Source organism: Mustela nivalis, assembly GCF_964662115.1.
Source record: "Mustela nivalis genome assembly, chromosome: 18".
NCBI classification, from domain to species: Eukaryota; Metazoa; Chordata; class Mammalia; order Carnivora; family Mustelidae; genus Mustela; species Mustela nivalis.
Genome location: NC_139037.1, coordinates 55,308,933 through 55,320,490, shown reverse-complemented (window position 1 = coordinate 55,320,490; position 11,558 = coordinate 55,308,933). Strand labels below are relative to the sequence as shown.

At 59.0% G+C, this 11,558-nt stretch overlaps 3 protein-coding genes across 4 annotated transcripts; all 3 read right to left on the bottom strand.

Moving 5' to 3' along the window:
• Positions 1 to 393: 393 nt before the first annotated feature.
• Positions 394 to 1,590, bottom strand: LHB (luteinizing hormone subunit beta). Its single transcript, XM_082712029.1, has 3 exons — positions 1,451 to 1,590; positions 956 to 1,123; positions 394 to 714 (listed from the first exon to the last, which is right to left on the bottom strand). The coding sequence occupies exons 1-3, from the start codon at positions 1,463 to 1,465 to the stop codon at positions 472 to 474; spliced, it is 426 nt and encodes a 141-aa protein (XP_082568155.1). The 5' UTR covers positions 1,466 to 1,590; the 3' UTR covers positions 394 to 471.
• Positions 1,591 to 1,948: 358 nt separating this feature from the next.
• SAXO3 (stabilizer of axonemal microtubules 3) lies at positions 1,949 to 5,071 on the bottom strand. The gene is made up of 5 exons (XM_082712028.1): positions 4,864 to 5,071; positions 4,386 to 4,586; positions 4,122 to 4,286; positions 3,250 to 3,377; positions 1,949 to 2,725 (listed from the first exon to the last, which is right to left on the bottom strand). The coding sequence occupies exons 1-5, from the start codon at positions 5,017 to 5,019 to the stop codon at positions 2,362 to 2,364; spliced, it is 1,014 nt and encodes a 337-aa protein (XP_082568154.1). The 5' UTR covers positions 5,020 to 5,071; the 3' UTR covers positions 1,949 to 2,361.
• Positions 5,072 to 6,766: 1,695 nt separating this feature from the next.
• NTF4 (neurotrophin 4) lies at positions 6,767 to 10,040 on the bottom strand. 2 transcript variants are annotated; one of them, XM_082711400.1, is made up of 3 exons: positions 9,890 to 10,040; positions 8,776 to 8,899; positions 6,767 to 7,715 (listed from the first exon to the last, which is right to left on the bottom strand). In XM_082711400.1, the coding sequence occupies exon 3, from the start codon at positions 7,701 to 7,703 to the stop codon at positions 7,068 to 7,070; it is 636 nt and encodes a 211-aa protein (XP_082567526.1). In that variant the 5' UTR covers positions 7,704 to 7,715; positions 8,776 to 8,899; positions 9,890 to 10,040; the 3' UTR covers positions 6,767 to 7,067. The 2 variants fall into 2 exon arrangements, with proteins under 2 accessions (XP_082567526.1, XP_082567525.1); XM_082711399.1 differs by lacking the exon at positions 9,890 to 10,040 and adding an exon at positions 9,325 to 9,807.
• Between the last annotated feature and the right edge of the window lie 1,518 nt (positions 10,041 to 11,558).

The window sequence follows — 11,558 nt, the reverse complement described above, 5'->3', positions numbered from 1 at the left end:
TTTATTTATTTGACTGAGACATAGTGAGAGAGGGAACACAAGCAGGGGGAGTGGGAGAGGGAAAAGCAGGCCTCCCACCAAGCAGGGAGCACAATGCAGGGCTCGATCCCAGGACCCTGGGATCATGACCTGGGTTGACGGCAGACGCTTAACCCACTGAGCCACCCAGGCGCCCCCGAGAGAGAGACTCTTAAGCAGACTCCAGGATACCCAGTGTGGAGTCCATTGTGGGGCTCCTTCCCATGACCTTGAGATCATGACCTGAGCTGAAATCAAGAATCAGACGCTCAACCAACAGCCACCCAGCTGCCCTGAAACTGAACCCATTCTGAGTGTGTGTGTGTGTGTTTACACACATACATGCACCCTGAGTCTGACAAAAGACAACCTGAGTGCAGTTTGAGAAGCCTTTATTAGGAGGGGAGGAAAGAAGCATCTGCTGGCTTCAGGAGTTGGGGTAGGGGGGGATCCTTAGAGGAACAGGAGGCCTGGGAGCGAGGGGCGGTCACAGGCTAAGGGCTGGGCTCTGGGACCCCCACAGTCGGAGCTGCTGAGGCGGCAGGGCCCGCAGCGACAGCTGAGGGCCACGGGGAAGGAGACCGTGGGGTCCACTCCAGGCGGGCATCCGGGGAGCTGGATGGAGGCAAAGCGCAGCTCGTGGTAGGTGCACACTGGCTGGGGCATAGGTGGCAGGATGGCTGGCAGCACTCGAACCTGTAGGCCAGGGTAGGGGGTGGGGGCATGGTTCACCTGTGGTCAGACTCTCCCCTGAGCTCCCCTGCTGCCCCCCACAGGTCTCAGACTCAGGTGTCCAGCAGACCCCCTGTGCTGTCACTCCCATGTGCCCAGCTTGCCCTCCCAATTCCCCAGCCCCTGCCCAGGGGGCAAGCCACCCTTCCATCCCCAATCCAGCAGGGCTGGCCCCGGGCACTCCCCCCCACCCCTTGCTGCTCACCATGCTGGGGCAGTAGCCGGCACAGATGCTGGTGGTGAAGGTGACGCAGACCGGGCAGGCCTCGTTCTCAGCAGCCAGGGTGGCATTGATGGGTCGGCAGAGAGGCCGTAGTGGCCCCCTGGATGCCCATACCCCACCCACATTCAGCAGCAGCCACAGCAGCAGCCCCTGGGACAAGGCCAGTGTCTCAGGGCCTGCTGGACCCCTCTACCCTGACCCTTACCTTCCCATCCCCTACCTGGCATCTTCTATTTGGGACCCAACCCTCCCACTGTGATCCCCTGTTCCATACTTGGGAACCCCAGATACTCCCCAACTTTTCATATTCCCCCCCTTCAGGCCGTGGTGCACCTGCTTCCCTCCTGGTGGGAAGCCTGTTGGCCATCCACACCCTTCTAGAAGGAAGCCTCCTTCATCGGGTCACAGAACTCTCCCTCTTTGTGCCAGCTATGGCCAGTTGGACCTGCAAGGTGCCCAGGGGCCCTGCAGTCTTACCTGGAGCGTCTCCATTCTCAGTGCCTTCCCTGTGAGGTTTACCTGGTCTTATACTTGGAGGCTGTGGAGGCGGCAAGGCCACTGGGGGTGGCGGCATGATGGGGTAACCTGGACACTAATCTTTCCGGGGGCGAGAAGCAGAAAAGGTCAGGGAGGTGTGCAGGAGTGGTTCCTTGGAGTGCCCCTTCCCCCCGCTCCCTGAGTGGCTCCCACACCAAGAAGAAGCGGGACACGCTCACAGGGAAGCTGACTTCAGGGCCTCAATCCTCCAGGGCTGGCAAAGTCCTGTACGGGTCCTAGGTAATAGGCCAGAGGGAGCCCTTGGCCTTGCCGCCGGTGGTGTAGCCTGGCCTGTGCCCATTATGGTGGGCACCAAGGAAGGCTGAAGGTCAGCCCCTTGCAAGGACCCTCAACTGCCTGAGACGTCAGCCCCCCTCCACCTGCCATAGACTGAAAGCCATTCCTGTACCACCGTCTAAACCCTAAGAGGGGCGGGGCTTCAGTATTGGATTCTGTGGCCACCCGCAGGCAGATGCGCCTTCCTTCCGCAAGGGATTCAGCGGGAGCCCCGTTTCCCCCCAAACCCAGGCTCCCAGAGCCGACACCAGCAATGGGCATGGTTTAGGCTATTTAACTCTGTCGTTGACTAAGAAGCTCCGCCCCCTCTGTCGCAGAGGGCGTGTCCCGCCCGCGAGCCTACAGCCCCAAAGTTCATTTTTCTCGCTCAGCTCCCACCTCCCTGCCCAGTCCCCCCAGCCCCCGTCAGCAGTGTGGTCAAGTGTGGGGAGTCGCCCCGCCCACAGCTCAGTGGGCGGGTCCTGGTCTCACTCCCACGTCATGGGCCGGGTTCCCGATCTTAGCTCCGCGCCCCGGGAGGGGGGGCGTGTCCAGGGGGGGCTGGCGCTGCGGGCTCAGACCCCCGCAGGCTTCATGCTGCCGTAGGTGGAGTTCTCAGTGCGGTAGGCTTGCGGCAGGCTGTATATACCCGACATTGGCTTCCAGTGGGGGCCGCCCCAGGGCAGCTCCAGCGAGCAGAAACGGTCGAGCCCGAGGAGGGGGTGCAGCGGGGGTCTGTAGGACTCCTGAGCCAGAGACAACGCCCCGCGGTGTGGCACTGCAGTCGTCACCGGGTGGACGTGGGGCACGCGGATCCCTGGCGGCTGAGAGGGGCGCGGACAGGGTGGCCTCTGTGAGTCATGTTCCCAGGCCTGAGGCGTCTTGTCAAAGCTCCAGGAGGTCAGCGAGTCCTTGCGGGGATATCTAGATAACTCCTTCCTGTTGGTGAGAGATGCAGGAGAGGGAAGGCACAGTTGGTTCCTAGGGACAAGGCTGAGATTCAGACCTCGCGTTCTGCGGAACCTGTAGACCTGAACTCCTGTGCTTCGAGGCAAGGACACATTTGTAGGATTCGGGGACCCCTCAGGAAGGACAGGGGCTGGGGAACCCCAGCCTGGATTCCTGGGTCCTGGAGGTCCTTAAGGGCCTGGGATCTGGAGTTTTCGAATCCAAGGGAAGGAGTATCTGGGAACCAAAACAGGCCCCGCCCTGGACCCTCAGGGTCCCGCCCCTGGTCCCGAACCCCTTCTTGGGCAAGTGGCAGGTTTCGTGTTCCTGAGAGTTGACACTAAGGAAACCAGGGCGCTAAAAAAGATAGGGGCTGGGGTCTGAACTTCGGTTTCTTGAGCGTGCGGGAGCTGAAGGCTGAGGCACCTGAGTCGGACAAGGGGGAGCCGACACCCGGGTTCGGCGTCCCGCCGGCCCACGCTGGGGGGCGGCGCCGAGCGAGGACCCAGGCTCACTTCGGGTAGGTCCGGAAGTCCTTGGCGGAGGTGGTCAGATAGAGCTGACGGCGGTCCAAGATGCCCTGGTCAGACACTGTGAAAGGCCGGCCGGCCAGCTCGGGGTTCTTTGTCCAAGGGATTAAAGCCTGAGGAGGATCCAGGGAGGAGGGATGAGCAAGAAAGGTTTCATACCGCATTCAAGGCCCTGGGTCGCTAGACTCAGGATTCCGCTTCGACCCAACAGACCCTCACACCCGCCCCGAGAATCCAAATCCTTCCTGACCAATCGCAAGCTAGCGCACTTTAGCTTCGCTCCCCATATCAAAACCCTTATTAGGGTTACTCCAAAATCCAAACACTTGCGGGTCATCGAACACAAAGCCCAGGCCCCAACCACATAAAAACCTTCCCAGCTCCGCCCCCAGACTCCTGGCTTCCACCTCCCGTCCCTGGAATTCAGCCGCACCTCGGGCCACCTTTCCTCGGAGCAGGTCGGCTCCGGGAAAGCCTACCCCCGCCTCCCGACCTTGGCTCGGAAAGTTCAAGACCCGCCCCCACGTACCGTCCGCCTCCGCGCCGGGACCCTGCGCCTCCAAACTCCCTCCTACACAAGCCCCCGCCCACTCGGGATTTACTTGCGGTGGCCTCAGCCTCAGAGCTGGGATTTCGGTCTCCAGGCCCCTCCTCCTCCTGACCCTACCTCAAAAGGTCCAAGCTACACCCCCATACTCTGTAACCTGATTCCGTTCCAGACCTTTTGCCCACGACCCCAGACTCAAAATTCTCCACCCCAGGGTCTGCTAGCCTGGTCCCCAGCCGCAGAACCCCTCCGACCCCGCCCCAGGCGCTACAAGCTCTTTCCCGCGGTGGCAACGGGTGTTCTCCTTTACCTGGGAAGGGCCTCCGCGAAGGTGCTCCGCAAGCTCCAGGGGCTGGGGCCGGACGTAGAAGGTGGGGCGCTGCTGATCCGGGTCGGGCCAACCCGTGTACTGCGCCCGCATCTCACTGCACTGGTGCTTCGTGATCAGCGGGAGGCGCCAGCCACGGTGTCTGAGCTGCGGGAAGGCGACGCGGAGATCCAACGTGAGGGTGCGCGGTACTCCAGTGCCATCCCCAGCCCTGTCCCCTGAGACCTCTGCATCCCAGAACGTTACCTTTTCGTCTAAATCCTTGATCCCCACAGTTCTCGTGGGGTCCGAAGGCTCTGGGGCCCTGGGCTGTGCGTAGGGCCCGCCGTGCTGCTTAGGCACGTAAGCCGAGCCAGAGGTTGTCTCCCATCTGCTGATGACCTCATCAAAATCCCAGATGTGCAAATCCTGCTTGGCGGCCGGTGGCAGGGGCTCCGCGACCGTGTACTGGGAAGAAGGACGTCAGCTAAAAGAGTTCAAGTCCGGCCCGCGAGCCCTGACCTCTCCCAGTCGGTCCCCAACCCTTTCCTCCCCCCAGTCCCAGGCCTCCAGGTTCCCTGGACCCTCTTTTTTCAGATCCAGGACTCGGGGACACTCCTGCTTCAGTCAGAGAGGAGCCCGCGCCCCCAACCCCCTTTTCTCTCGGCAGGTGTCTGGACCCCCAGGCCTCTCCTTCAGACACAGGAACCTGGGTCTCCTGGCCAGGAACCTAGGGTCCTCTCACCTGCACAGTGGGCGGGGGAAAGGAAACAGGCGGGATAACGTGGTGGGCGACACCACTGCTGGTGAGATGCCAGCTGGGCCAGGATCCAGGCACCTCGGTCCCAGAGATTGGGGACCATGGGGGACCGTAGCGCAGAGCTAGGGTCCGACCAGCCATGGTCCCACCCCTGCGGGGGAGCCACGCCCGGGCAGGCTTGTTGTTCCTGTTGCCCCAGGTAACAGAACCCGCCCACCCTGAGCTCAGCCAATGGAAGGCCTGCAGGTGTGTAAATGGTTGGACAGAGTGAGAAAGAGACCCAGGGTCAGAGCGACTGGGACTTTGAGGGAAGGGCACAGAAACTCAGAGAAATGGGGGAGGGGAGTCCCAGAGAGAGAGTGAAGGGTTGAAAGGGGGAGGAGGGAGGAAGGGGGAATAGCTCAAATTGTAGGGAATTTTAGAGACACAGAGAACCCCGCCTGGGGGAGACGGAGACCCGGAGGGGGAGGCGGACGGAGACCACCCACTGCCATCAGGGAATCCATGAGAAGCAGTCCCCTTTCCTACGGGGTCCCAACTCTCTCAGCCCCCTCCCTCTGCCAGGCCTGCCTACCTCAGGGGTAACGATTTCCAGACTTCCCCAGGTCTCTCCCTCCCTCCCTGTGTGTGCTGGAGGCGTCAGCCCAGGGCTTGGCCTTCATCTGCCCTGCCTGCCTTTGATTTTGTTGAAAACTTCCACCTGGTTATGGGGGTGGGTGACGAGGGAGAGACCCACAGACACAGACACAGGGAAATACTTAGCAAGAAGAGAGGGGAGGGGATGTGGAAAGAACTTTGATGAGAAAGAAACACAGGCAAGAATGGATGAGAAACAGTGAATGAGAAACAGAGACAGAGAGCTACTGACCCAGACACAAGAGACAGAGAGGGAGGTGGCAAAACGGAGAGTGGGAACCACAGACCTAGAAACACAGAGATGTAGAAATAGAGGCAGCCGGAACCGCTCACCCTTACTCTTCCCAGGGGCCCAGTCTGTGTTGGCAGAGGAATGGGGGGTGTGTGTCTATGGTCTCAGTCCTTAGCCTAAAGCTTATCTTTTAGTTCTAAAAGATATTGTGTGTGTGTGTGTGTGTGTGTGTGTGTGTGTGTGTGTGTTGGCAACAGGCTTAAGGTATGGACTGGTGATACATGAAGGGGGTATCCTGAAGGTGTGGGGTCTACTCCTGACTTCCCTTGTCACTTCCTCACTTTAAAGACCTTTTGGTCAAGGGCTCTGGCTTCTCAGCTCCCAGTAGCTCATCCCACTAACCCATTCTTCAGATGGGGAAAACTGAGGCTATCTTCTGCAACCTGATCCCAGGTCCCACTGAACCCTTCGTTCAGGCCCCTGGGGCTGCTACTTCTTTTGGATTTTATTGAACCACTCGAAGCCTACCACTGTCCACATGACCCCTGATCCTAGCCAGGAGTCAGGTCAATTGGTCCGAATTTTATACCATACTCAAGCTGGATGATTCTAAGGTCTATTTCTTTCCCAAGATGGGGTAAAAGTTGGGACAGAAACTCCCCAACAGGGTTAAACTCTCCAGCATCCTGACCTCTTATCATTCAACCTTGCTTGTGCTCCTACTGTGATGGCTAGCTTACTACCTTAAGACAGAACATTCTAAGCCAACACTCTCCCCATGTGACCAAGTAAGATTTCAGAACATTCTAAGCCAACACTCTCCCCATGTGACCAAGTAAGATTTCTCATTCAAACCCCAGCTCCCAGCTGGTTGCTTATGTGTCCGCTTTTATACTCCCCCACCACTTCTTGATGTATCACTTCCTTGTCACTCTCTCCAGGGTGAGCAAGATGTCCTCCGAGATCAAGCAGTTAGCAATTTAGAAGCTGAAGTTCCTCCGATGGTTAAATCCACCAGAGTTGATCTGACAAATTGTGTATTATCACTGATAAACAGTAGACACTCAGAAAGTACTGGATATCATCATCATCATCATCATCATCACCCTCAAGTTCATCCAGAAGAACTCCTATTCATCCTTCAAAACCCCATTTGGTTTCACTGTCTTGTATGGCTTGAGCTCTCCAACTCGGAAAGCTGTGATTTTGTGACCATTTCACAAGTTCCCAAACTGAGGCCCAGAGCAGTCAGGCCGCCCCTGCGGTCCCTCAGCATCCAGCTATCTTCTTCCTCTGCCTGCCCAATTCCTGAGCAGGGGCCTCAGGCCCGACCAGTCCGGCTGAGGAGCGTGCAGACGCAGGCAGTGTCAATTCGAATCCATCGCCAGCCTACACGGCCCTGGGCATCAGCGGTCAATGCCCGCACGTAGGACTGCTTGGCCTTACACTCAGACACCCAGTGCCTCCGGTCCACACCCCGGCAGCCTCCCCCACCCCCACCAGGGCCACTTTCCTCAGCAGTGCTGTCAGCCTTGCAGCGGGTCTCAAAGAAGTACTGGCGGAGAGGGCTGCCTCCAGCCGCAGGAACCTCGCCCAGCACCTCCACCTCACGCCCACGCAGGTCCACAGCTGTCCGGCGGTCTGTCACCCAGCCGCTGACCGCATCACACACAGCCAGCTCTCCCCGGCGACTTGCTGGTGCTGTCTCGCTCACCCCTCGCCGACTGCGGTTGGCGGGGCTGCCTGCTGGCTCCCCAAAGGCCCCGGCCTCCAGCAGGAATAGCAGAGGGGGTCCAGCGGGGGTGCCCCTGGACAGAACTACTCGGGGGGACAGGAGGTCCCATTCAGGGGCTAGAAATGGGGGCAGTGGTAAGGGTGGAGGATGGGACTCCATTGGGACACTGGGGAGGAGGAAAAGGAGGAGGATGGGGAGGGAGCAGGAGGGGCTGGGGAGCATCTCGCTGAGCACCTGAGGATAGACAGGGAAGCTGGGGTTAGAGATGAGGATAAAAACTTAGTGGGGGAGGGGGGTAGAGGTTGGGAACTCCAGGGGTACCTGAATGCCAGAACTATGGGAAGCCCTTGTTCTAGAACCTTGGGAGGACCTTATATTCTAGGACTTACATAACACCCAACTTCTGGATTAATCATAATTATTCTACTACTATTGCCAATAATAGCCAACAAATCAGAAAATGGAGAAATACAGGCTCAGAGAGGTGAGTGACTGATACCAGATCACACAGCCAGCAAACGCCAGAAGTAGGAGCCCCGTCAGAGCAACTCTGCCCTGAATCCTACCCTTACCTACAGCCTTGCGGGACCCTAAGTCCTGCAGCCTAGAGGAAGTTTGAGGTTTCAAATTCTAAGAAAAATCATGTTCTGGGATCCTAGTAAGACCCAAGTTCAGCTCAATACTGCCACTGAGAAGGTAAGACATTTCCTCTCCCGTGTGGGGCCTCAGTTTCCCTATCCAAGAAATGAACCAGGGGAACACCTGAGTGGCTCAGTTGGTTAAGCATCTGCCTTTGGCTCAGGTCATGATCCCAAGGTCCTGGGATCAACTCGGGCTCCTTGCTCAGTGGGAGCCTGCTTCTTCCTCTGCCTGCCGCTCTCCCTGCTTGTGCGAGCTCTCTATGACAAGTAAATAAAATCTTAAAAAAAAAAAAAAAAAAAAAAAAGAGGGACGCCTGAGTGGCTCAGTTGGTTAAGCAGCTGCCTTCAGCTCAGGTCATGGTCCCAGTGTCCTGGGATCGAGTCCCACATCGGGCTCCTTGCTCGGCGGGGAGCCTGCTTCTCCCTCTGCCTCTGCCTGCCATTCTGTCCGCCTGTGCTTGCTCTCTCTCCCTCTCTCTCTGACAAATAAATAAATAAAATCTTGAAAAAGAAAAAAGAGGAAGGAAGGAACCAGGGGCTGGGAGATAGTGGTGAGGGCGTGGACCCTACAGTTTCTCTGCAATATTCTGGAAGTCTGTGGTTCTGGGAAAGTGGTGTGGAGAGAAGTAGGAAGCAGCAGGTGGTTACCAGACCTGTCAGCACCTCGTCCACCTCCAGGCTCCAGTGCTGGGGGCCCCCAGGCTCTGGGGGGCCCCTGTGGGGGACACAGGTGGTCCCCCCTTTCCTGACATCTCAGGAGAGGGAAGGGGCAGCCACCTAGGGGAAGAAGGGAACAGGCAGGTTGTGTGAGCAAGTGGGGGAGGAGGCCTGAGCACTCCCCTTCCCAGCGTTCCTCTTAAAGTGCAGGGTACCCAAGAGTCAAGGCCGCGCCCCCTTCCCAGAGGCCCCTTCCCTGACCAGGTGATGGCTCCTGGCTGGGATGGGAAGCAGATGGGGGAGGTGAGGAGAGAGGCGGGAGTTAGGAGGGTGGGGGCGGAGGGGGGAGGATAGAGGAGGCTGGAAAAGATTACATCCTCCACGGCCCATTCATCTCCCAGACAGGGTGGGGGTGGCGCTGGTCTGGACACCCGGGTCCCTGAGGGCCCACACTCAAGAAGCCCTGGGTTCCTGAGGCTGCTTCCTGGAATGTTCTATCCTCACAGGACAGGCCGGGGCCCGTCCAAGACGTCTACCGCACATACCTGGAGTGGCTGCCTGCCTTGGCTCCGAGATGGGGAAATGGAAAGAAGGGTGTGAAGAGACCCAACGATGCCGATCTAACCAGGACCAGAAGTCAGCTACCTCCTCACTCAGACCAGAAGTCCCTGTTCCCGGCCTCCACCTCACTCAGACCCGAAAGTCCTGGTTCCCCGCCTCCTCCTCCTTCAGGGGTCTAGATCTCCAGCTCCCTCTCTCACGTGCTGGCGTCCAGGAGCCCAGCACCCTCCTCCCTGAAAGCCCGAGCAGTCCAGACCCCCAGCGCCCTCCTCCCTCAGACCTGGGAGCTCTGGAGTTCAGGACTCTCTTCCCCAGGTATCCAGAATTACGAACTCCCAAAGCCCTCCTCCCAAAGAAGATCTGAGCTGGGGGAATGGTCTCCTGAGACCCCTCTGGGGGTAACCGGCGGCATGTTTGGAGGACTTCGCTCCTGCCTCAGTTTCCTCCGCCAAGCCCCGCCCCCTCTGGCCCCGCCCCCGTCCCTCCCTACCCGGGGGCAGGGCGACCCAGCAGCCGGAATCCCGGGGGAGGAGGCGCGGAGGCTCTTACCTGGGGCGCCCGCTTCGGCTTCTCCGCTGCCCCTAGCGCAGCGCGGCTCCTCCTCCCGCTCGTCGGCTGCAAGGACGCCCGCTCGCCCGCCGGCTCCTCGCCGCACACTCTCCGGCTGGCCCGGACGGGGGCGGGGGCGGGGGCGGGGCGGTGCCCGACGGCGGAGGAGGGGCCGGGGATCCCGCCTTCCAGACGCGTGCCGGCACCTCGGAAGGCAGGCCTGGCTCGCTCAGCAACTGGCCCGTCTCAGCTCCGGGAGGCCAGGCGCCAGCCCCCTGCTCCCTCAGACCCAGGAGTTCTGACCCCCAGCCCCTCCTCCCTCAGACCCAGGAGTTCTCATCCCCAGCCCTTCCTCCCTCAGAATCAGGAGTCTGGGCACCCCCAGTCCCTTCCTTCTTCAGACCCAGGAGTCGGGATCCGACCCCAGCCCCTCCTTCTTCAGACTCAGGAGTTCTCACCCCAAGCCCCTCCTCCCTCAGACCCAGGAGTTTGCTTCCCGCCCCAGCCCTCTCCTCCCTCAGACCCTGGAGTTCTTACCAGGCCCTCCTCCCTCAGACCCAGGAGTCAGGACCCCCAACCCCCTCCTCCCTCAGACCTAGGAGTCCTGACAGCAGCTCCCTCTTTTCCTTAGAGCCGGGCGTCTGGGCCTGAGATTTCTTTGCGTTCTGTTGCCAATTAAGTGTCAATCTCTGGGCAGATTCCCACCCTCTGCTCTCATCCCCACTTTCCCAGGAGCTCTAGGCCAGACATTAACCAGCTGGACTTGGGCAGCGATAAGGCCCCAGGCCCTGGGAGACAGTGGATATGGTGTTGGGGGTGTTCTCCCACAGAGTCCCCTCTGCTGGAATTTCCTGGGTGGGGACTGGGGAGAGGGTCTGTCCTGAACTCAGATAAGAGAAATTCAAGGTATTATAGGACTCAGAGATAGACAAGGATTTGATGTGGGAACACAACGACCTGCTTGGAGGAAAAAAAAAAAAAAAAATGAGTGACAAAGGGAGATGGGAAAGGCACAGAAATGGAGAGAAAGGGGGGGACAAAAACCTAGAGAGAGGAAAGGCACTTGACATTCAAGAGAAGGGGACACAATCCCAGAAGGGGGACAGAGACCCAGTGAGAAGAGAGAGATCCTCAGACAGACTGAGGTCAGATGGAATTAGAGTCCCAGGCCCTCCACCCCTCCCCCAGAGCTATTTTAGGAGGAAAGCTGATATCCATCTTGGGAGGGGCAGGGGGTCATCCCATACCCCTCCATCAGCCTAAATATAGCATGGCAAGGTGGCAGGAAGGGTGTCCCCGGATTAGGGTGTTCCCCTCTCCTTTTCCCAGTCCCCGCCAAGGCAAAGGCAACGTAGGAGGCTGTGGAAGGTAGCTGTGGGTTGTTTACTGAGGGTGGAGGAGGGGCACTTCCCAGTCTGAGTGTCCCCTGGGGTTACTTCCCTGACCTCTCCACACTTCCCCCCAACCTCATCCCTAAGCACCCAACAGGTCCCACTCCCTACCAGAGACACTCTATGTGACTTCCAGTCTCTGATGGGGTCACACAGGTAAGTTTTCAAAGAAAAGTAGACCAGTGTCTGTCCCCCTCTCCCTCTCTGGGCCTCTAGCCCCGCTCCCTCTCTCTGGATCTCTGACCTCTCCTCTCTGGTTGGCTTCCCAGCTTCTGCGG